At 38.9% G+C, this 25,425-nt stretch overlaps 1 protein-coding gene across 1 annotated transcript in view; it reads right to left on the bottom strand.

Moving 5' to 3' along the window:
* Positions 1-25,041, bottom strand: part of LOC128151080 (protoheme IX farnesyltransferase, mitochondrial) — a 106,286-nt gene extending 81,245 nt beyond the window's left edge. The window contains exons 1-4 of the mRNA XM_052808096.1: positions 24,891-25,041; positions 24,171-24,295; positions 22,213-22,537; positions 12,957-13,081 (exon numbers count right to left, since the gene is read on the bottom strand). Coding sequence (XP_052664056.1) covers positions 12,957-13,081; positions 22,213-22,537; positions 24,171-24,295; positions 24,891-24,933 — 618 coding nt within the window. The 5' untranslated portion in view covers positions 24,934-25,041. The remainder of the gene's footprint in view (positions 1-12,956; positions 13,082-22,212; positions 22,538-24,170; positions 24,296-24,890) is intronic.
* Between the last annotated feature and the right edge of the window lie 384 nt (positions 25,042-25,425).

Below are 25,425 nucleotides of genomic sequence, written 5' to 3'. Positions count from 1 at the left end.
TATGACCAGAGCTATGGAATGACATCTGCATGATGACTTGAAGAAAGTTTGTGCTTTACAGGTTATCAATTTTCTCTGATTCCAGCAGTACTTCTAATAAAATACTTTAACTCTCCCTACAAAACCTGCCCCACTCATAAGCCTCTGCATCACCTCTTGGCCCCACTTCAAAAAAAACTTTAGAAACATCCAGATCAGGAGGGAGTTAAAGTCGACCGTCATCGTACAGAGGCGGCACAAATGATTTCCACTAGGAGCGGTCCTCGCTCTGAGGACTTTAATCAAGGGTGAAGAATGTGAACCTAACACAGATAGCAGTTCAACGTTTCCCCATTACAGCTGAAACTCTGCCAGGCAATACTCTGTATTGGTCCCTTCCAGACACTGCTCTGCTACTTACCCACAAACCAATGGGAACTTTCCTCGGAGTGAGAAAAACTGAACTGAGCAGGGACAGCCTGGATGAACCAGAGGCTGTCCCTGCCCTCCACACTCCCACTGTCAGGAAACTGCTGAAAACGATGGTAGAAAGGCTTTTGGAATCGAGGTGTAACCAGCACAGGCAGCAAGTTGAACACAGCAGAGTCCTCCACTTCACTGCAACCTTGTTTTCTATTTCCAATTCAGTTCCTTTGCTAAGACTGCTTCAGATAAGCATTTTTATAAAGGATGCCCTTCAAAGATAATATTTTGCTTTTATTGCCCTTTAACAAACACGAGGCATTCTAAGTCTTAATGCATCTTGTAAAAGATTATTATTTTTAAAAGTATCTAATTTCAGAACATAAAAATTAGTTTGAAGCTGAACTATTCAGCCCGCTTTCAAATGCCATCACCTTTATGATAGTCTCTGAAGTTAAAACGGATTGTCGTGTCTCTGTTAGGAGCATCAACATAAATCTCAACTGTAATAAGAAAGAAGTCTTAAAAGGAGGAAGATAGGGACAGATTTTAATCTTCTAGAAGTCTGTTTTGCTTCAAAAATTTACATAATCTACACAGATCCAGAGTGAGTTAGCCTTTAGTGACCTAAGAATACCAAACCTCAGAGATTTGCAAACATATTCGGTTTAAAGTAAAGCTTATATTATTAAGCTGCTGCAGCTCTTACATTTCCATCCACGTGTCCTATTTTATTTGTCCTAGTTTAATGATACTTCCAACATGCCTTGTGCTTTTTAATCTGGATGATGTACCTAATGATTTTGGTATTGAAAACTAACCTCCTCCTTCAGTTTCCATACAGATCTCATAAAAAACCAGAAGAAATGGATTACTGCCCAGAGCTGTGGTTTACTCGTTCATTAAACAGCTTACGCTTAGAATCCTCTTAAAAAGTCACTTAGTGGTAAATGGCTATTCGACACTACAAATAAATTTTTTCTTAAAAGAATTTACTACAGCTTTCTATTCATACCAGTGTTATAATCCCACTGGGGATACTGCTGAATTTTTGGTGCAATTTGGACAGCCGTTTCCCACCAGAATCCAAGGAATCGTGGAGCAATATACATATATTCTACACCTTCCCAAGGAATGTGTCAGATGCCCATCTACTTAAAGCATGACAAGTTTTAAAACAAAAATCCAACCGTCAGCAACTGTGGGTAGAAGAGATCTTTTTAGGACAACTGACAAATGCCCCAAGAGCTGGCAACATCAATATTGTACATGCTGTGTGTGCTCATCCTACCATAAATTAGGTGGATCACATATTGGAAATCTCTTGCATAGCATATGCATGCTTCCAAGAATCAAGCAACATACCTTGCTAGTGCCTAGAGCAACATCCAACCAGTCTGTGAGCAGGAATATAGGGAAAAATTAAAAAGCATTTTATGAGTAAGAATTTTAATCAGCATAAATCAATTCTCAATGACTTTCTTGTTTCTTCTAGGATGTGACGTGTGTTGATTTTTAGTAAACTCTAGGCTGACGCTAGTAAGTAGCCTTACCAACAAATACATGCTTTGACAAACCTTAATACTTCCTCCAGCACTTCCAAGGTTCAGTTAAGTCACGTCCAGAAAGAAGATGGATGGTGCTTGAGTTTTTACATGCTTAATGCAGTTTGTTTCCATTCAAGACTACATCTCTCATGACAATAACTACCTCCTTTGATTTCTACAGACCAATCAACTTGCTTTTCAATCTTCCCTCTATGCTCCCCTGAAACACTAAAGTACGTGACTCAGAGAAGTGTTTTGGTTTTTAAAGGCAAACCCTCCTACTTTGACACTCTAGCTTCCCAGACTGCAAACTCTGCAGGACACACACCATTACCTTCTTACCATTACCATTACCTTCTTAGGCTGGAAAATCACCAGACTCTCAAGACACTATTGCAACACAGATACTAAATAATAAAATTCTGTGCTACCACCACAGATATGAAGGGAAGGATCCTCTGTAACTCATATCTGCTGTGATCCGCAGACTCTACTTCAAAGACCTGTTATGGTACCTTCAAAAATTTAATATTCAAATGCCATAGCATTGACACAGGAGCAGATGAATGCTATTACATATGACAGGAGTTTTCAAAACTGGAACCAAACCCACCTATTGGTGCATCACTTCTGTCAGAGACCGCTTTATCATGCTCTCAGTGACCTGCTACCCTGACAATCCTAGAAGTGCTTTTCTAACAAACTACTTATGGAGTTTGAAGGAAAAATCAAAATAATTATGTCACTGTGATATCTGTGTCAAACTACCAGGACAGTTAAATTCTATATAAAGATAACAAAAAAGGATCAATGTGACCAAGGAAAGAAGAGTTGAAATAATTAAGCACTTGATACTTCACTGTCATCAGACTTTCTAGTATTAGTTATTGCATGGGCTACAGAGAAATTCACCCAAATATGCACTACACATGCATCTGTTTACAGCAGACCCCTATGGAAACCTGAAATAGTTACTCTGAGCTTCCCCACATGAGAAGTCCCTAGAAAACAAGAGTTTCACTGTTAATAAAATAGTGCATATCTTCAACCTCACAGCTGCAGCAGTCCTAGCAACCACACAAGAAAGATCCCTTCCACTTTCAGTGGGGAACATCCATAGCAATTGCTCCTTCCCTCCTTCCTAGGAACAGGTGTGCCAAGACCCTCCTCATCTCTTTCCTCAAAACCTAGAGGTAGGTCTTCTTCCTTCTCCCTACTCAGCTACAACAGAGAAAGAGATTATTCCCTTGGGACACCTGCTTGCCCAAACCCTACTACTGAGCTCCAACAGATCAGGTCAGCAGAATCAACTTTGCACTAGGCTTTACTGTAAAATCTTGCAGCTTTGGAAAAAATAAGTCAAAAGTCACATAAGGTAAATTAACACCTTGCAGCCCATACAAACAAGAACATTACAAGTGCTTGCTCCAGCCCTATTTGCCTTTGCCAATGCTAGGTGCAAAGCATGATCAGTGCTCTGATAACTAGGTCCACTCTTCGTGGCCACAGCTGTTGATAACGTGTAACATATAACAAAGCATATAACAAAGACAAAGCAGAGTAAAACTTTGTATTAACAGAGAGTCATGCAAAATGAAAGAAAGAGGACTTTTACTCCATTTTACTGCGCATAAATCCTAACCAAAATTATGAAGACAAAGTAGAATCTGAATTCGTGGCATTAACTTAGTATTTTTTAACAATGGAAATTTGAAGAGAAAACTCTAAAATAATTCAAAGGAAAGGGATCGTTAGAATGCTCTGGGTTTGTGTTTCAATGAGCTATTCTGTAAACAAATGGTATTGGTAGGCTGTTTCAGGGAACCAGAAAATGATTTTCCTTAACCCTTGTGAGTCATACTTCACCGCACACTCGTTATTTCTCGTACAGCACAGTACACAAGGTACTAGATTGCCATTTTTGAAACTGTCAGGAGTCTAACTCAAGGCAATAAACAGGATTAATATAACACCATTCAAATTACAAAAAGAAAATGACATTTCACTAATTATCTAATAAGGTTAAAATTTAATACTTGCATTGCTGAAGAAATTTTCAGTTATTTGGAAAACATCAAAACATGTATTTAAAGACTGACACAAAAAAAAAAATCAACTAGTTATTTTCGCTTTTCCTTTTCTAAGCTTAGAAAGGTAATACCCCTATGGATCAAAAGGCCAGATAAATCTTATTAAGTACTAGGTTTTCCCTTTTGTCTAGTGCTCTCTCCACATTCCATCATTTCAGTCCTTTGAAATGCCTTTGTTCTGCCTGTGATCAGGGTTTCCAGGGGAAATCTGGCATTGGATCTAAAGGGAACCCCACACCACTGAAGCATTCCTGACAATTAATCATTTGATAAATTATTTCTTTCTTTCCCCCCTACCTCACTTGCCCCCAGTATTTCCAGAGAACCTTTTAGTGTGGTGCTAATGAGACAAAACTTCCTGTAGCATCAAAACGCATCGTCTTGAGGATTCATGTATGCACAGAAGTTAAGCAGTTTCTGCCGTTACCACCCGACAGTTCCTGTCAGACTGATATTTCAGAATAACAACAGGAATTTTCTCTGTATTCACTCTCAGACCATATCTATCACCAAAGCCTATGCAGATGAAAGGACAGTTTCAGCTGGGCAGAAAGAAAACACAGGACCACAGGGCTGTTTCCCTTGCACTGTCCCAGCAGCGCAGAAGAGGCTGCAGTCCCCACTGTCACATCTTCTCCATAAAATCCCCTTTACCATCCTACCCACTTTCTGGTGTTCATTTAGGACATAAGCTGCTCATCAACAAATGCAACCAGGAAGAGAAAGTGTGCACCCAATACATACACTGATTGCCCTATTAACTAAATAACAAACAATGGGACGTACTTATTTTGTGCATCTACAGAAAAAAATTCTTTATCAAATCGGGAAGCATGATGATTCACAAAGAAGGGGCACAACATTAAATATAACTTTTTATCCACTCTTTACAGGTTTTTTTGTTGGATTTTAATATACAGAAAGTGTAACATAAGAGAAAGAATCAAATCAAAACATTTTGATTTAAACTCCTCTAAAATCTGAAGCTTTATGCTAATGATGAATGCCACTGAAGGAGGCAAAGTAGTAAAAAAGGATGCAGTTTCATTTATTTTCATTGTCTTTGTTGAACATCATACTTTGGTGGCTAGGGTCTAAGTGTCCCTCCCTCCGGGGCTATGGGAAGATATCCACTTTCTTTCGAAGACTCTTCATGTACCATACTCACACAATATGCATATGAGGAAAGAGAATTTCTTCCAACAATGGTATGCATTAATTTATAATATTTTTCCAAGATCCTTTATCAAGTTTCAGTTGTAGGTCAAATAATTTATGCTTTGCAAAGATAATCTCTGCATTTAAAATTTATTGGTCCTTCAGAGGTTGGTTCTCATTAGCGCTCATCATTTTCACTGCTCGTGAAATACATCTTCACAAGCTGAGCCATTCCTACTCGATATCAAGGATTCCTACATGCTAACTTGATCTAACTGTTGCAATTATGAATCATCTGACGGAGCCATAAGTTATGATCTTCAATGACCACTAATGAAGGTTGCCTAGCAGTTAAAGTATCAAAGCAGCATATATCAGCACACTTTAGAGCACAAGATAGACTTTCAGTGTTGCACTTCTCTTATATTTATTATATACTGTAAATTACATCACAGGCTGCCTCCAACACTGACAGTCCTGTACTCCACAGTTAAACACCAGGTTTTAATAACCACTCCTGACAATCTTTTGATCGCTGGGGGGGGCAGATGAAAGGCGAGGCCGCCTGCTGCAGGCAATCCGCTCAGTCAAAACAAAGGGGACTTCAGAGAGAGACAGAGATGCATCAGGTGTTAATCTCAAATGAACAACCAGGAGTGCGGGCTGATTGACTCGCTCTCCATTTCCAGCCGAAAAAGGGTAAGCGCCTGCCAGTGGGCTCATTCAGGATGCACGCAGGAAGGGAAAGGTGCTATTAGCTAGGCATGAAATATTTTAATTTGGAAACCCAAAACCTTGGAAAGTAATTTTAGGCTCTTTCTAAATCACTTTAAACTAATCATTCAACTATCTAATTTTTCAAATACTTCGTATGGAGCAAATCTTGTTGGCATTTAAAACAAGTTCTCTCATTCAAACATGGCAGTGTAGTAATCTGCTAGGGGAGGAAGCAAAAAATAATTTTTTTTTCAGAGCTTTCGAAAAGTGGACAAGACAGAACTTCAAGATTACTTGGGAATAACTTCCTGCATTGAGTGCAGGTGGGCTGGATGATCTGACAGAGGTCATCTCCTCCAACTTGGGTCTGAATGAGACCATATTAATAACATTAGCATCAGAATAAAAAGTTCCCACTACATGCCTTCAGACATTCAATAAAACACGTATTTGGTAGGAGAAGTTTAGGCATGATGAGATAACATCAAAAAAACCACTTGGTTTGGGGGAATATAAAAAGAACTATTGCTGTTCTCTCTTTTGTGCTGAATTTCTTCACTGGGAAATAGAGAGAAAGGGGTCTGACTCCTGCTATTTTTCTTTTCCACTTCTTCAACAATTCAAGCATCTATCACTTACCACCACTTTCTGCACATTAGTCTAGCCTTTGTTTTATTTTTTCTATTGTTTCAACCCTTATAAGAGATTTCTCTATAGATTTGCTGAGAAACCACAGCAGCGTTCTCTGAAAGGAACTCAACTACTAATGTCACATCACTCTACATTATTTTTCACAGCCACAGAAAGCAAACAGTTTACTTGGGGTCTAACAGTCCAATGTGAACCATTTTTACTTCTATGATCGAAACCCCTGCATTAAACATCTCTCAGATGGGGAAACTGAGAAACAAGGAGTACTGCAGGGCCTCTGATCAAACTAAAACCAGAATATTTACAAAACTTGCAGAAACAAAAGAAGATACAAGTGAGAAAACTCTATGCTCACCAGATTGGTGGGACCCAACCACATACAAACCTCCCAGGTTCTTTCTCACTCACAAAAGCTGTTTGATGGGGCAGGGGGCAACAGGGGAAAGAAGGGTTGAGTTAATACTTAAAAACTATTTCAGATGCTGCATCTCATCCATATAAAATCATCATCATTACTGCTTGACAACCCTGAAACAAAACGTAGAGTTGATAAGAAGACGACTGCTCTGCCAAGGAAGTTGGTGGCACATCTCCCAACTGCCCTCCTCCTCCCAACAATGCAGGTGTTCACAATAACTAATTCCTCATGGGTTTTTTCCCTCCTTGAAAAATGAATTACAGTTTTTACTGGCCCAGCAAAGCTAAAACAGTTACAGCCAATATATCTTGAGAAAGGAACAAGGTGTTGGACTTCTGACAATCAGTACCACACATTCTTTCATAACATTTACTTCAAAACTCAAAAAACCCTCAAAATTACTTGTTCCTACTCCTTTCATCCTGTTACATGACCTTGAACATCAGGTAGTTGAGAAAAGTACAAATACACAACAAAGATCAACTTGTTATGTTTGAGCACAGGAATACAAGCACATCAGCATGACTCCAGCTGATGATGTCGTTGCTTGGCCATTATGGTATGAACTGTTTATCTGAATTGGATCAATTTGCCCATTTTATTCCCTGGAGTCCAAGTATTGCTGATTAACCCATATTTCCAAAAACAACTGTAAAAACATTGACTTCAGACCACCAGTACAGTGAACCACAGCTTCATCTACAGGCAACTGAGGCACGATCAAGATTTCAAAATGTTACTGTATTTGTAAGCTGCGGTTGACCTTTCTCTGGAAGATGGGGCAATATTTGCTTACCCAAGCAGGCTTATTACTTTTCTAGCATTTTTTAAGTTGTTTTGTGAGGACTGGTCAATCAAGTCATTACAGAACAGCAAAATATCATAAAAGGTAAAGACTACAGCTATCCTTCTGGCAGCATAGAGGTAGTAAGTGGATTAAAAACTGTAGGAGAGGCTGCTCTATTTTGACTTTATTTAGCCTGGTGCCCATCACTGCAGTTTCCAAATGACCATCACAGTTTGTCTTAATGCAAAAGATCACACACAGGGTTAACGGGCTGGCAACTGAACTCAGATCCCGAATTCCACTCCATTATTTTAACACCAAGCCCATCCTTCCCATTACAGCTACACTTCTAAGGGAACATCACTGTCCACAGAGAATAACATTAAGAGCAAAATGCAGCCATCAGATCAGACCCTGAAGGGACAGGGATGTTAACTGGTCTTACATTTGTTCTCTCATTCTGGTAAACATATTTACTATATTTCTTATTTTCAGCTCTCTAACTTCAGCTAAGATACTCAGTCCATTCTGCCTCCTTTTCAAGGTATCATCAGTCAAATCCAACCACATCATTGTACCTCTCAGTTACTAAATTCAAACCATTTTAAACATCCTGCTTTCATCTTTATAGCTCTCTCCCACTTTTTAACCGTGCTGCAGTTACAGAAGAATGTACTTGACATATAAAATGTGCATGTGATTCCTTTAACATTTTAATGCCGTGTATTGTGTTGTAAACATCTCTTCATGTTTTATCTCCTTCTCCATAAATCAGAGGCTAGTATCTTAGAAGTCTCAAAAATGACATGTTTTCTCCAAAATATAAATGTAAGACTCTACTCCTTGAAACTTGAGTCAGCTTTCAAAAATCATCAAAACCCAGAGCTATGAAAAAGCAAGAGATTATCAACTCACTTAATATCATTTTCTCCCATACCATTTCTATGACAGCATGAGTATAGAATGGGTAAAAAAAAAGTTACAGAATTGGTCTTCACCAATCAGAAAACCAATGTTTTGATTATCCTTCTTTTTCACTTGTAAGGAACAACACTAAGGTAAAATACCTTCTTGAGTATCCATACCAATACACAACACTGAAGGAGTCAGGAAAGCATACAGTATAAAAAAGTGATATGCTAGGAATAATTACTTGTTTTATTCAAGATTAACATGCAGTGTTTACAAGATGAAACCGCAGAACATATTTCCATTTCCTTACCATAACTGCAGTTAATAAAACCAGTCTCTTACAATGAGATTTTCCAGTGGGTTTGGCTAGCTTAGTAATGTGACAGTAAAAATGAGTCTCAGTCTATTCCTTGGTATACGCATTAAGTGATTTTTTTTTTTTTCAATTAAAACCCACTGTAAAATATTTATTATTTTGAAAAGATAGAACACCAATAAAGAACACCTATCCAAAATAATTTTAAGTTACTTCAATGATGGAAAAAAAAAGTGCCATTAGAAAAAGAGAAAAAAGAGGAAAGCAGTTTTAGCAGGTGGGACTGAGAAGTGGTGACATGTTGTAGTACAATACTGAAGGGCTGAAGGATATAACGCAGTGTTGCATGATGTGGAAGAGAACCAGGGACTGCTGGATTAGCATGCCACTAAAATGCTAGATTAGGTGCGAAGTACAACTCTGAAGTATTGTGATACGAAGGAGTGAGGCAGAGGCAGAACTGCTGGTAGAGGACCAGAGAAATAAACCACTATCTTTTCTTTGGCACCTTCCAGCAGGAGTTTACTCCCTTATAGCCCACAGACCCAACACACTCTACAGGAAAACCCAGGGACCGTCTGGTATTTATCCAGATCCTCAGAATTCATAACATTTTCCACCAGCCTGAGAGATTCTGTTTCTGTCAAACTACTGTCTAACATAAATTATTCCAAGATACTTCTCTTGACATTTTCTACACAAACGTTTCCAGAATGACCTTGCTGTAGAACAGGCACCATGTTTCACCCTAATGCAAGCCCATGCTCAAGCACTTTTCATCTCTGTACTTTCAAACACAATGGGGTTTTTTTTTTTGCGAAATGACAGTGAAAAAGTCATCAGCTTCTTAAAAATAATTATCTGATTTCACAGAATTGTCATAAAAATACATTATTTCAACTTGCATCGGAAAGTACAGCTAGAATTTAGAATTTATGGGTTGTGAAACTTGTTTGTAAACACATGCCTTTGGTTGATAAATAACCAGATTGTATTTCCATAAACAATGGAAAAATACAATGTTGCCAACTCTCATCATTTTTTTATTATTGGTTTCTTGTTAAGGACAGTGAAAGTGGGGCAAGAACCTCCACTCTGACAAATTTTTGTAACTTTCTAGCTCTTGCAGTTAGGAAAAAAATGTTGAAAGTATGACATACAGACATCTGAAATCAAGAGAGCAAGGGATAATTAAAAGATTATTTTAGACCAACTTCGTAAAGAAACAAAACACGACTTCTTGGTCTCTGTGCGATATTTAGCATAGACCTGGCTCCCTCCCCTGTAGTTAATTCAACTTAAATAGTTAATTCAGCTTAATTCAATGGGGGTAAACTGGCCTCAGCTCCTGCTAGATTGCTAAAATGAAGTGGTCGAGAGAAGGAAAAAAACCCCAAACCACAGAAATTGAACAGTTACAAGTTTGTATCAATACTTCCACAAATATTACATAATCTCTATTACATTTTCACAGGACCAGACTCCTCACATCCTGTCCTAAATCACGGGGAGGAATCTTATGCAATCAACACTTTACCTTCCCATGACATATTTGAGGACTGTAAATCGTGAACACAGATTTATCAGGGAAATGAGGAGTGGGAAAGACGAGTTGCCCTTAAAGATGTACAGATTTATAGCAATATGGGAAGCGGAAAGACGGTTATCATATAAAAAGGTCCTTAAGGGATAGCAAGGAGCAACAAGGGAAACATGAGTCATGAGCTGCCAGAGAAGAGGATGCGTATGGGGAGCAATGGACAGAGCAAAGTAGCAATAAAGGACGTTCCAAGTCAAATGTGCTCCTTCGCAAAGGTCAAGATGGATACCCAAGCTTACAGTATTTATTGAAAATTAAACTCACAGCCAATTCAGACACTGCACCAACAGCAACACCAGGAAAGGGACACTTGTTGACTGAAAGGATCCATTGATAAACAAGGTCATAGACCACAGCTCTGCTCTTTTGCTTTGTCACCAACTCCGCTTCTTTATTTTCCTTAATAAGAGTGGTTGTCTTGAAGGTCTGTCTACACAGGCAAGTGGCTCAACACGAGCAAGTGTGCAAACTTAAAGCATTCAGCTGACATTGTGAAAGACAGTTTTATACTTTATGAGGCTTGAGTAACCTTCTCTATTTAAGGGCATATTAACAGCTGTTCCTATGGTGAGATAGCAGTGAGTAAATAGTGAATTACGAGTCCAAGCACAAAGTTCTTGCACTCCTAACTTTCCTTTTCCATCCCAGCAGCCTCAAAAGTGTCAAACTCCAAATTATTGCACAGGATTCCTGGTACTCCCAAGTATCTCAAGATTTTAAAAAACCAAGATTTTTAAAAGTGGCTACTTTTGAGAAAAAGTACAACACTGAGCAATACATGGAAACTGAAGACAAAGAAAACCAGTTATTTGTGCATGAATATCATCTCTAGGAAGATCTATCAAAATCTTGAGAAAGACAAGTTGCACAGGAGTCTCTAAACAAGCAATAATTAATCCTCCTCTTAGTCCAGTAGTATCCACATCAGAGGTGAAAGTAAATATGACAGAAAATATTTCAAAGGACTGATAAATCACAAAATGAATTTTTAATATTAAAAAACTGTAGTAAAGGAAAAAATGGAGGAAAACAGTGTACCTCTCAAATTGTATCAAAACCAAGAAAGCTTCACCTTAGTTATGACAGCTTTTCTACCCAGACTTTATGTGAAAAACATCTACACGATAACCAAATGCATACTTCAGAAAACAGTGTGACTTACTTAAAATTATTTTTCAAGGCTACCTAAGTGTTTTCAAGTTAGGTAAGCTACCTCCATTTTTCCAAGCAACTAAAAATCATGCAGCATCCTTCCTATTCTGCAGAGAAAACAGACACAGCGTTAGCTGCCTACCCCAACTTTAAGCTCAGTGAAAACAAACAGTAAAACCTGTATTTACTTCAGTCTGAGCAAGAAGTGTGTTTATGAGTGCAATCTCAAAAAGCACATCGGGTGCCTACAACTGAGGTGTTGCAAGGTGTAGACATCAAAGAGCCCAACTCAGTCAAGGTGACTTCAGGATGTAGATCACAGGAAACCTCCATGCCCTGTTCCATTAGCAGGGTCCCAGGACTCAGCCTCCCCCATCTCCCAAGCGATTGCTGAAACCATAAAGTGCTATCAAAGGTGGCACTGCTACTGCCACTTCTTTTTCCAGGCCATATTTACAGCTGAAAGTGACTGTGGCTACTACGCTTTGTAACTCCGTTCAACACCACAAGTGGTGTTACCTGTTCACTAGTTAGGCTCTCCTTTGGGACTTAGGAAGAGCCTAACAGCAACTTTGCTTCACAGCTGGATTGCAGGAGAGCCGAGAGATCAGCATCAGGCTCCACAGGCATGTTCACGCATGCAAGGAAGCTCAAGTTCGGGCTCCTGGAAGATCTCCAGCATGAAACAGCTACCACACGACAGAGATTTTCAGTACGTTTTGTAGATGCACAGGAGATACCCTGATTCCAGCCTGAACAGAAACACACAAACCCCACTGAAGTCCCACTACAGACATTTACAAAGGTGCTCCGAGCCATTCTTTAGACAGATCTGACAAGGTCATACAGTAACACAACCAAAGGACCAGGCCCATAAGGCTGGAGCCCTGATGGCTATTCTGATATTCCAATTACACAGTTCTTCCCATGTCATCTTCAGTGACCCAGGCTTAGTATTATCAAGATAAACATTATTATTGGGAGGCTTAAAACCTCATCAACTCCATTCTGAATAAACACACAGTGCCTAGCAACTATACTTTAATTCTTAGACATATATTCCTTTTGCAGTGTCAGTTTTAGTGGCTCAGAGCTCGCATGGCAGCTGAAGGCACAGCACTCCCAGCCATCCATTTACAATCCTTGGCAGCATTTCAGAAGCCAGGATGACACCAGTTCGCGGTACAGATGAAGAGATGGACTGACCTGATTGATGGAGTTGGCAGCACAGGACGCCAGTCCAGTTCCAAGGGAGGCGAGTAGGAAACAAGTCGGGTCAAAAGGGACCGGGGCCATGGCAAAGCCAGCTGACGCAGTGCTTACAACCAGAGCTGCAACACAAGCGAGAGCACAGTTCAAAGCATCAACAAGAAACCATCTCCTCTGTACACACCACAGAGCTAAGGTTTTTAAACCCTGTAAGGACCCTTGTGCAGATTAACTTTTTGCTATTTTTATGCATGAAAGTAGCTCCAGGAACTGTGTACAATTAATACTAACACCCTACATAAAAAAGTCAAAAATGAGAAGAACTGTCAGCGATGAAATGAGAAACCCAGAAGCGTCAGCACATTACTAGAAGAGGCGAGAATAAAACTTATGCCTCTGTATTCCCTATTTTATGGATTTGCTACAGGATCAAACTGCCTCACACAACATGTACAGGAGACACGTTCGTTCCAGTAACTCACATGCCATAGCAAAGTCTAACATGGAAGAAAAACAGTAAGAAAAATCCTGAACTGAGAGATATGCATGATATCAAATTATAGCAGGAACTTAAGCAGTGCAGATAGTCAAAAAGAGACTCAGGGCATGCAGGCTACAGCTGGTGAAGCCAGTAACTTCACTGTACAAGTATCTGCCCACACTGTTCCCAACTGACATTCCCATTTCAGGCAGAAGTTACAATCACATCATCACATGGACCCAGCAACTCTCAAAGGCCTCAAAATTTGAGTGGATTAATAAAAAACCTTTTCAGTTTTGTCATCCAAAATTATAACTTTAGTACAGTACTGCAAATCACATCCTTAAAATGAAAGTTACCTAAGTCTCAATCCTAATATTGTAATTACCCAAATAATAGGTCTTACAAACGTCACTTGTGGCAAGAAATAGTATGACATGAAAAATTTTATACAAGTCAGCACACTTACTGATGTCTTGCTCATGACCTTGAACCTTACAATCTGAAATTAATAGTTATTAAACAGAAAGTATTTAAATTATATTCTGCATGTAATTACATGTTCCAGACTTCAGCTAGCTCAAATCAAAGCATCAAAATGTTCTTATCTTCCTGATTCCTACAAAGTCTCCTGTTAGTCTGAAGTTAAATGACAAATAAATAACCTTTGCTGACTGAAAATACCGCGATTATCTACTAAGCAGTGTTACTTGAGATGAAAAACTAAATGTCATGGCAGAGACCTGCTAGCAAGGATGCACATGCAAAGTAGTAATTTTAAGACCTGTGCCTTCATAAGAACCATAGGATTTAATCCTAAAAAGACACTGAAGAAAACTTGCTGCTCATCAAAACTTTTCTTTAAGTATTAAAATCCATTGGCAGCTGAATATTATTATAATAATATACATAATATTGTTATAAACATTAATTATTTAGCCTTGTTATGGATTCACAGGGTGTTGTACAGATGGCTGTCGCACAGGCTGGCTGCAAGAGTGCTGCATCAAGGTCTCTGCCTGATACCCAGGTAAGTCCTGGGGCTTTGATTCCCCAAGACAGCACCTGGCTCTCACTGCGGCCCCTTCAGCTATTTCTAAAATACAATGAATCGACAATGGAGCCTTACCCCTCTGAGAAGCGGTGAAACAGCCACAGATTCTGTAACCCCACTGGACAGACTAACGGACATGCAGGTACAGATTACTTCTGAAAGACTGGACCCCATTTATTAAATAAATACAATAGCATCTCAGTTTCAAAACTCTTGGATTCTACTTAGCAGAGCGCACAAGAAAATATGAAATGCATTGGTTTACAACTGATAGTTAAAAAATACACTGAAAAGATGACAGCGAAACAGTGGCGTTTACATTTCTAAGAGTGATTGCATTCATTTTTTTGCATAATAAATCACATGTTCACTCTAGACAAGAATTTAATTAAAACTTATCTTAGAAAGCACTTTACACCAATTTATTATGGGAAAACACCAACTCATTTACTGAAGAGGAAAGGTGGAGCAGATTGGCAAACAGTCAGTGTAACATTACGATTACACTGACCTTAAAGAAATTCTAATACTGTACAGCTACAGCACTAATTAAAGTCCCCATTGATTTCTTCAGATTAATTTCAGCCAGTCATTTCAGTGTGACTTATCAGGATCTCATTAAAAAAGGTGTAGTACATCCTCTCACTTATCCCACTGAAACAGTTATTTTGGGGCAGTGCTCTGAACACAAGGCATTCCCTGCTTGTCTCATCACCCAGCAATTCAAATGCAACACGTTAAGAGTAAATAAGAAAATGTTCCCTTTGGATTGGGAAGTTTATTTTCTTTTACTGTGGAAGCAATAATTTACTCTTCTACTTTCCTCATGGAGGAAAAGTATATTTAATTGAGATCACATCAAGGGAATGAGGTCATTGACTCTGTTTGTTTTTTAATCCCTGTTAGTTTAGTGCTTTAGGGGCCAAATTAACTTCACTTTATTGCATAATAGATGGAATTGATCCTTTCAAGATTTGTTGATGAGAGTTGGCATTATATATGCTCTTCAAAAAGAAGCCAGGATTTAAACTTATGATCTCAGCCTAAATCTAATTTTCAGTCTTTTAAACATCTTCAGCTTTAACAAAAATTAACGGGGGGGCATTTGTCTCCCATTTCAGTGTAAATGAAAAAGAAAATGCTAATGGATTGGTGACAAAAAGAGTGAATTATAATGTTTCTAGCATAAAAACACATTCCAAAAGTCTACAGTGTATTCTTTACATTCCTCTTCAGCTTCATTGTAACGTGATCTGCCTTTATAAATCCCTGTATTTGTATTTATAGCATGTGAATCACTATGCCATATTTTGTTTACCTCCTGTTAAAAAGTAGCCAAGCCAAAATAAAAGTGTAGAAAGCCAAAGCAAACCAATTCAGCTTTAGATTTCCTTTCTGCTCCTGTACTGATGATGTATCTGTACATATGGAAGAACAAAAGCAAATACATTCCTACTTTAATTTAAGAAACAATTTCACTGTTTTACTACAAATGTTTATATATTCTTTAAAGGAAACTAGCTTTCCAAAAGCTGATGGAGTTTTCCTTCCATAGTTTTCACACTTTGGTTTCTGGAAAGCTAAAGGTAGCATCAGTATTAGTGCTATACAACTGACCAATGTTTCTTTTTTAAATTTAGATTTGTTTGGGTATAGGCATATCTAAGTTTTGTTGTAAATGATAACCTGCACACTAAAGAAGGCCAAGCTCCTGAAGGAAACTTAAATGTGGGACAATAATTTGAAACAAGTCTTTGCATCATATCATATAAAATTCAAGTGCAATATTACAAAAAGAGCAGATAATCTCTTTTACCATCGAACAACTTTAAAATGCTTTGCAAAAAATAAACTGTAATGATAGTTTATTTTTATTTCATTACTTTTCCTTGTAGCATGGAAAACAAATTGCCAGAAAGCTACCACTATTAAGCTTTGTTTCTTTGATAGGATAATAGTTACTGTTTTAATAATCACAAAATGAGAACTACTTTGACAGGCATATGAAATATATTTAGAACTGAGAATAAGTGTAGACCAGTAATAATCTAAACAATATATACCGATAAACCTTTGTCAAAGTTTCTGGCTATATTAAAGCCACCATTTAAAGAATAAATGCCATAATAAATGCCATTATTCCAGAACAAAGTGGAAATGTACTGAAGTCCACCAAAGCAAATAGATTTTTTTACTAGAGCGGCTCTTAGCAGATTTTTAGCCTACAAACACAACATAGGCACCTTATTTAGTCATTGTTGCTCCATTATACAGAGGTTTGGTAACACTCAAGAGTCGTTATGCAAAGCTGGTTATTCATCATCTTCGTTTTACAAATACACAACAGACATAGAGATGAAGCAGTGTGTTCATGATCACATCATAAGTCAGTAGCAAATGTCTCAGGCTTCTGATTTCCAGTTCAACACTTTTGTGCTAGAGGATCACTAATGCACAGACACAAATTCATATATAAGCAATACATCCAATAAATTCCAGCTGTTTTCTAGTAAACAAGACAAGATTATTTTCTTAAAAGGGGACATATGAAAAAACATGTTAGTTTAGTCTCCGAAACTGAAAATGCTTATAAATTATCATATTTGTCCACTTTGCAAATCTTAAATGTAGGCCAGTAAGTCCGTGACTTAGAAACCATGCACAATTTTGTAGCTGGTAGTCTTTACTCCTAGGTTTTTGTCTAACGTTTTCTAGCAACAACACAGAGTAATTCAGATTGGAAGGGATCTCAGGCGATCATCAAGTCCAACCTCCTGCTCAAAGCAGGGTCAACACTGAATTCTGGCCAGGTCCCTTAGGGCTTTGTCATCTCCAAGGATGGAAATTTAACATCACCTCTGGGCAGCATGCTCCAAAGTTTGACTGTCCTCCTGGCGAAACATTTTCTTCCTCATGTCAAGCCAGAACCTCCCGTTTCAATTTACGAAACATGTTTTCTCTGTGCAAAGACTCATGTATTTTAAAAAAAGATTTGAAAACTAAAGCATAGATGCTTCCAAGTCTGTCTTTAGAAGAATTTTGGCACCCAATTGAGAATGTCCACATCCTCCTTTCTGTGGAAGGAGCCACTAATGATCAGATGGCATCAAAATGTTATGTAAATCTTTACCTTAAAAACAAACATCAAACAAATTTATGGGCTTCCTCAGAGAATTTATTATATCAGTCTCATGATTCTGTCCATAACATGCACATTACACTCTGATGAGGAAAAAGCACAATAGGTTTGATTCTGATCTGACCATGGTAAACCCCGGAATGACTCTATTAAAGATGACTAATTACTCCAGATTTACAGACATGTAAACACCTCAGGCTGGCCTATTTTAGCTGTAAGGTATAGACCACGACAAAAGCAGAGGTCATTTACTCTCAACTCTTCTTACATAATGTTAATAGGATACTGGGTTGAACTGTTTGAGAGCCAGATATAAGCAAACACCACCTCACATCCGCAATGAAAGAAACACAGCAAAACATAAGCTTACTTTGAGAAAGTTTCCAGATTTCTTAGTGTTTGGAGAAACAGTAACATAAAGTGAAGCAAAGGAGGGTCTCTGTTAGACACACAGAGCCACTTTTCAGCAGTAAGAGCAGTAACACACTGCTGCACACTGCTCAGGGAAGCTGTATATTCCCTGGTTGGTTTTAAGAATGGACAAAGCAATGTCAAGTCGGGAACAATATACCTAAAGGTGATCCTGCCTTGAGGGAAGATAGATTAGATGACTTCCTCATGTGTCCCTTTTTGATCCCCATGATTCTGCATGGATACTGCACACACTGAACCAAAGCAAGATGCCAAGTACAGAAGCCGCTCTGGTGAGATCTGAAACAAGTCTTCAGTAATCAGAACAGAAAAGCAATGTTCATCATGCTTTAATGGATTGACTATTAAAATGTACTTTGAAGAAAATGATACCAAAACTCTAAAACACCTTTTAAGAATTGGAAGGTAAAAGTGCTTTGCAATGAGATGCCGTAAAAGAATATAAAGACTTTGGGAGAGAGACTGTGACTTTGCATTTGATCTCTGGGTAAACAACCACCGTTAATACCCAACTGTGAATAAAAAATAATGTTTAGACAAATTAATATGCTTGTGAACACAACTAAAAATATTAACTGTAGTATATTAAAACACAGGACAAAGGAAAGGTAGATAAATGTTTGAGACATACGGGCTTTAGTATGACTTTCTGAAGATCCATGTTACAGTAGCCTGGAGTCAGGACTCAACTCTTCCAGGCACAGTAGAGACAGAGATATGCTAAAGACACAGCCCCTTCCTCAACAGGCTTGCAAGTTAGGTTAAAAATTCTACAGCTGTTTAGAAATTAGCAGTTTGCATCTGACCCATGTTGATACATCCAATTCTCAGACAGGTGCTACACATCCACCTGGTTGTCCTCACCAAAAGACCAACATGCAAGACATCCTTTCTACAGAAGCAACAATGACAAAATGTTCCCAAACTATAGAGAAATATCTAATGAGAACACTCAGGATTTTTCATATTGTGCCTTCATCACACTTCCCCCAAATTAAAAACTGAAGTTTAATTTTCCTGTGTTTTTGTATATAGCTCATCTTAGTTTTCATCTGTGATCACCGGGGAAAACATCGCTTAAATATAAACTTGAAGTTAAATTTAAGAAGATGAGACAACCTGAAATTCTTAATGTGTTTGCATTCTAAATTAGAATTTCCTCCTATTACCATACCTTCACATCTCTCTTTCCTATTTTCAGCTACACATGAACTTTAGCCTAAAGTTGAAAACAATGACATTTATAATTCTGAAAATTTAATCAGAGAGATGCATTAGCTTTCCACGTGCCTGGGTGCTACAATACAGCTGTTCAGACAGCAGCCAACAGAGAACACCACAGAGAAGGGAAAGGATGGAAACTGAACACAAAAAGGTAGATTATGCGACAAGTAATTAAAAGTTCCCTAATTGTTTTCTATGGCAAAAGAATATAAACAAAAATCTTTTCCTGTTGGTAAGGCTGAGCTTCTAATGGCCGTGTCACAAGAGCTGCAGTTTACATGAAGCAGGAGGGTATGGTAATAGCTAAACTCATTTCCTTTCAAAGGTGAATTACAGTTCAGAATACAAACAAACATTCTCTTTACTTCAGCAGCGGGAAAAGAAAAGGGCATAAGGAAGTCCCATTTTTAGCATAATGCAGAGTTTGTTTTTTTGTTATTTCATACTCTAAAAAGTATAAATAAAGAGTCTGCCAAAAAACCCACACAGGATATGAGATCTATCAGAACTTCATGGGTGAAAGGAATTGAGTTGTGTGTCATTTGTAACTTAAAAACTGATCTCAGAGAATTTATTTTTCTTAAAAAAAAAAAAAAAAATCAAAGAACTGCACCACCATATTCTTTACAGAATATATAATTTGTCTAAATGATTACACAAGTTGGAAAAAAAGCTAATTGTTTCATTGCTCCGCACACTACACCCAGTACTTTTCCTGCTCGTCTCCTACACTAACCTACGACCAATAAAGACCAACAACAGAACTCCCTTCCTACAAACCCCCTTAATCCAACTTCTTTTACATTTTCTACTTCCAAAAAAATCTCCCCACCCCAGATCATTTTCCCCATCAAATACATAAAGATCACAACAAGAAGAGAGGTTAAGGTTTTTTCTATATCTCTATATACCGTCTCAACAGGTACAAAGTTTTACTACGCTTACCTTGGATCAAGAACAGCACATCTCAAAACAGAGACTCATACAAAACAACAGTCCTGAAGGGAATGAAATTCTGTAACCTTTGCCTTCTACAAGTTTCAAGTAACACCCTGTTTTAAAACGAGAGTGGTACTTGCTTGCCTGTCAATATTGCCTTTTGCGTTTAAAAAAGAGCCTGCTAGAAACTGTTGAAATGTTTCACGGCAACACTGAGGCCACACAAAAAGTATCACATAAAATTATTTTCTCCAGAAAAAGACACTCTTCCATCTTGCTGCAGTTTTTGAAACTCCCATTTTGAGGAGCACCCGTAATATGCAGATGTGGTACTAACACTGAGCTTACCCATACGGAATATCAGCAAACAAATGAACGTACATTTCAAGTGCTTAAAACAACAGTTCCTTTTCTCCCTCTCTGGTCACATAATCATGCCACTTTACCTTTTCATTTCTGGATCTATTCAGATTTTTTAAATTTAATTCTACATCAATAACTAGCACAGCTTTCAAGTTCACATAGAAGAGCCACTTAAATAAAATCACCTCACTGAAAATATGCCAGAAGATCTAATTGTTTATATAGCACTTATAAGTTATCCATGGTGAGCCCAACAGGAACAAAATATTACTAAAACTGAACAGCATGGGGGAGAGAAAGGCAAGACCTGTATTATGCAGAAAGAAAGAAGAGGCAATAGTTGAGGTTGTATGTGCCCCAAAGCTGTTGCAAATCTGAAGTACAATAATCCTGGTAACTGCTGAATGTGCTAGTAAGAGTTTTATATACCTACATTTGAAATTACCAAGGCTAATACATAAAAGTGACATGGTAAAGTATCAAAAGCCATGCTTTTCATCCCTCAACTCTACTAACCCAACTCTTTACCAGCACAAAATAAATGCCTTGAGGGTTTTTAAAAATAATGAGGGAGAACATTTGGACACACAGACAAGATCAGTTTTGCCAAGTCCAAAACATGAGATGTCTCATCAACACTGAGAACTATAAGGCTTTTTATTAGAAAAAAATTTAAATGACCATTGTACACTGTATGTGGTCAGTACAATTTTTGCATGGAGAAACAAACAACGAAAACGTGTATATTGCAAAACAAAAAGTTTCAAAAAGTAAACCGAGTTCAGGATTTTTATTATAACAAATTGTTATGGCAAAGAACAACAGTTTTATTATCAAGAATTTATTTCACCCACTGGAGAGAGCACCACAGTAGGGACTTAGGAAATTGTACTTCTGTTCTTGGCCCCAATACAAACAAGATGTAAGGCTTTGGTCAGATCATGAGTTTCCTTAGACATAAAAGTATATATAGCACTACCTATTGGCAAAGAAATAATTTATAGTTGTTAAGTATTACTATTAGAACAAGGGAAAATGTAGTTAGGCTACAAGGCAATTGCTAAACAAACTGCTGGTTTGAAGATACAATACTATGATTGACTAGAAAAGTAAATGATACCTTATTTTAGAAAGTGTAATTGGTCACACTCATTTTCCTTTGTAAGATAGGAAATCATTCCGATTATCTTTTGTTGGTACTTTTAATACTAATTTCATAATAAGCAGTACTAAAGTGAAAGGTAAGTAAGAAAGACAGAACATTGGTAAACTTAAGCAAGATGACTTTAAATACTTAATACAATGCTTGTAAATTCACTTCCTAACCCAGTTTTACATTATTTTTTTGTACTAACGCTTGCTTGCTTATGATTCCCAAGAGCTAGCTGACGGTACGACACAAGCTCCTCCTCACTGTTTTTAAACAAATTTAATAGGAAAACTATTAAATGCTTCCATAAAACAATTTTTTTGCCTGCACACGTTCAATGGAATTGACCCAGGTACTTTCTGTCAGTAAGGTGGGAATTATCGCACAAAAACCTACACAGCACCAGTAACATGCTAAAGAACTCCGATATCAAACAGGATGCATGGAAGTAAAAAAAATGACCAGTAGTACCTGTAAGCTTAATTTTGGACAAGCGTGCCAAAATTCCTGGCAAATCATCCAGTCGTAGCTTCATTTCTTTCCATTGTCTGTCTTCTTTGGATTCTGCTCTTACTCGAGTGACTGAGTCTTCAGTTTCTGCAGCTGACTTCATTTCTCTCAACTCATTTCTGTTTGATGTCTTAGACAAAGGTTGATGAACAGGTGAAATTGGTCTAATCTTGTGTATAACCTTTTTTTCTTGATCCAATCGCTGAAGGTCACAAAAAGGAGATGCAACTGAATCTGACTTAGGTTTGGCTCGTTGGCTGAGGTCTTTGTTGTATTGCGTTACATACTAAACAGAATGAGAAATGTTAAGACAAATAGTTAAGAAGATATTTCTGTCCATTTCAGGTTATTAACAACATCAATATTATTGCTGTATTATTCTTATTGTTAGGAGCATTGCTTCCTTTGATGACATGACTGATTAAGGCTGAATTTCAAACACTTATTTCACATCCAAAAAAAGTTTCTGAAGTTGGACAAGGTATTAAAAAAAACCAGCTTTTCAACACACAACTGCATCAATGTTTACTTCAGCTTGAAGAATTGCTTCTGGATAAAACTACTTCCTCCTCCACAGTTTCAACAGCAAACTCTATTCATATTCGAAACCACTAGATGATATAGTTTGATTTACAACTGATCAATTCACCTTTAAACAGAGGCACACACATGCCCATAAGAACTCCAGTCTCCAAATATAAGCACTAAACTTTTTGCACCTTTAAGATATGAAAAAAATTAGAAAAATGCCAGAAAATACAATCTACCTCCTATGATATAAAATCATCTCCCACGTTAGGCTACTACTATTTATGCCAAACTTTATACTAATTAACTAGACAGCAATTTTCAACAGGAGTTCAAATGAACATATATTGAACAGAAAGTTAGGAGACAGTTGTTTCCCCTCTTTTAGAACTCTTACAGAATAAAATACAGAATAAGAAAAAGAGCATTTAGTTTCTCTAGTCTTTCTATTTTCTTTCCCAAAATATTCTATATAGGCATAAAAAGGCTGAGCTTTCAACTAAATGTGATTAAAAGTACACATTAATAATTATAATGAAGAAGAGGGATATGAAACTCTGAATGAGTGATGTGAACACAGATCAAATCAATAGCAAAAAAAAAAGAATTTGAGAAGTGCTGGTGATCCCCAGAAGCATGGAAGAGACCCCCATCTCTTGCTTCATACAGGACTGAAGCTCAAAAAATACCAACAGATGTACATGCTCCTTGAGGTCAAAGCAGTCATTAGCTGCAAGACTTAGTCTTATCCATATTTCATAGATACAGCTCCAAAGTACAATGAACAGTACACAACTTGGGGAAGAGCAAAAAATGTCTTTTACTACCATCCATTCACATGTGATACAACCATTCAGAGAAGAAGATACAATTTCAAGGGTTTGAATTATAATTACAGCTCTCTTAATACCTAAAACTAACAGCACACTATAGAATGTAACCCATGAAGTTAACGAGCTCAGGAGTTTTGATTCAAATTAACTGATCAACTCTTCAGTCAGAACACACTACCTCCACAAGCAAGCTCCATCTACCACTTGTATGACTGCTAGCCAAGATCTGACTTTCTTATTAGCATTTTTATATATAAATAACTTTAGAAATCATTTCATGTCCTTCTTCAAAGGCACAGAAAGCCCCCTGTCAAGTAGAGGACACACTGCAGCACAAAGCGTTGTCCTTGCTACATCAGGTTTCCTCCAACCTCAGATGTCTTAGATGCCAAGCGCTTAACCCTGGTGCAGTGCAGGAACAGAGACACTTGGAATTGCCTGAGCTTGGCTGATAAGAAAAATACTATTTTTATCAACTAATCTCCAATTTGACTCATCACATGGGACAAAATGAATTAAAGAATGAGAAACATGCAATAAATACACTCCCTGACTTACCATTCGTTTCAGAAAGTTAAAGTACTGAAATGTAATCAATCTGTTATTGGCTACATGGCATAGATGCACAAACTGGCATGGTATCTGCCGTATTCCAGTGTTCTTCAGATGCCAGACAAATAATCCTATTTAAAAAAAAAAAAAAAAAAAAAGGGAGAACATTAGATTCCAGTTCCTTCTCTGCCACTGAGTTTGCTTCTAATTCGGAGTACAGTGTCTATTGTCAGCTGTGACACAAGACATCCCAAAAAATAGGAACCAGGGCTGCTCAGGTGGGGAGAAACCTGTTTGCAGGCTCCAGGCGAGAGAACTGAAAGCGTAGGCTTGCCCAAACGGTTGGGGGGTTTTCTTCCAAATCTCTCAGCTCCCCAGAGATGCATTTTTAGTTTATTGTTCCATTACTATCTCTACATGCTATCGACAAAATTATCTTGGCAAAAAGGCACAAGCAGCGCTGGAAGGAAGCAGCTGCCACGGGGCAGCACCAAGTCAAACACACCAAGAGGACACCCCTGTGTGACACGACACCTACATCCCTACACAGGGGAATACAGAGAGGCTCTGTACGTCGCTATACAGAGCGGTGCCAGGGACTACCCACAGCCCCGGGGTCAGCCCGGCCCTGCCCGCCCCACCCCGCCGGCTTCGCACAGCGCCGGACGCGGTCCCCCTCCACCCCCAGACCCCGTCGGGGCCTCGCTGCCCCGCGGGCGGCGGTACCTGCCAGCGCCCGGGGCGGGCTGCAGCGGCGGGCGGCGCTCATAGCCGCAGCGCTGCTCCCACCGCCCTCTCCCCTCACCGCCTGGGCGCCGCCATCTTGCCCGGCATGACCTCTAAACGCCTTCCGGGTCGGCACTTCCGGCGGGGGTGCGGGGCGGGGATGCGTGTCACCGGGTGAGGCGGGAGCGGCCCAGCCCGTTCCGTTCCGTTCCGCCGGGAGGGGAAGCCGGGCCCGGGCCCGGGCTGTCCCGTATGCACAGGCCGCAGCCCGGGGGGATCGGGCCCAGGCAGGCTGCGGGGAGGCGCCTGTGGCCCCGCCGTTCCCGGGCCGGCGGAGCGGGTGCCCTGCAGGGGCCGAGCCCGCCGCCTCCTGCTCGCCGTGGTTTTGCAACGCGGGGGAGAAGCTCTTCACGGCCCCGGGCGGCTGGATTGTGCGTGGAGAGGCGATCCGGCGGGGGATGTGGTTGAGCGTTGGTCCTGCGAAGCTTCCCGCCGAGCGTCACCTGTAAACCGATAAACAGCTCCCGAGGGGGAG

Source organism: Harpia harpyja, chromosome 14 (genome assembly GCF_026419915.1).
Source record: "Harpia harpyja isolate bHarHar1 chromosome 14, bHarHar1 primary haplotype, whole genome shotgun sequence".
NCBI lineage: Eukaryota > Metazoa > Chordata > Aves > Accipitriformes > Accipitridae > Harpia > Harpia harpyja.
The sequence above is the reverse complement of the archived record's forward strand: the minus strand, read 5'-3'. Positions and strand labels throughout refer to the sequence as shown.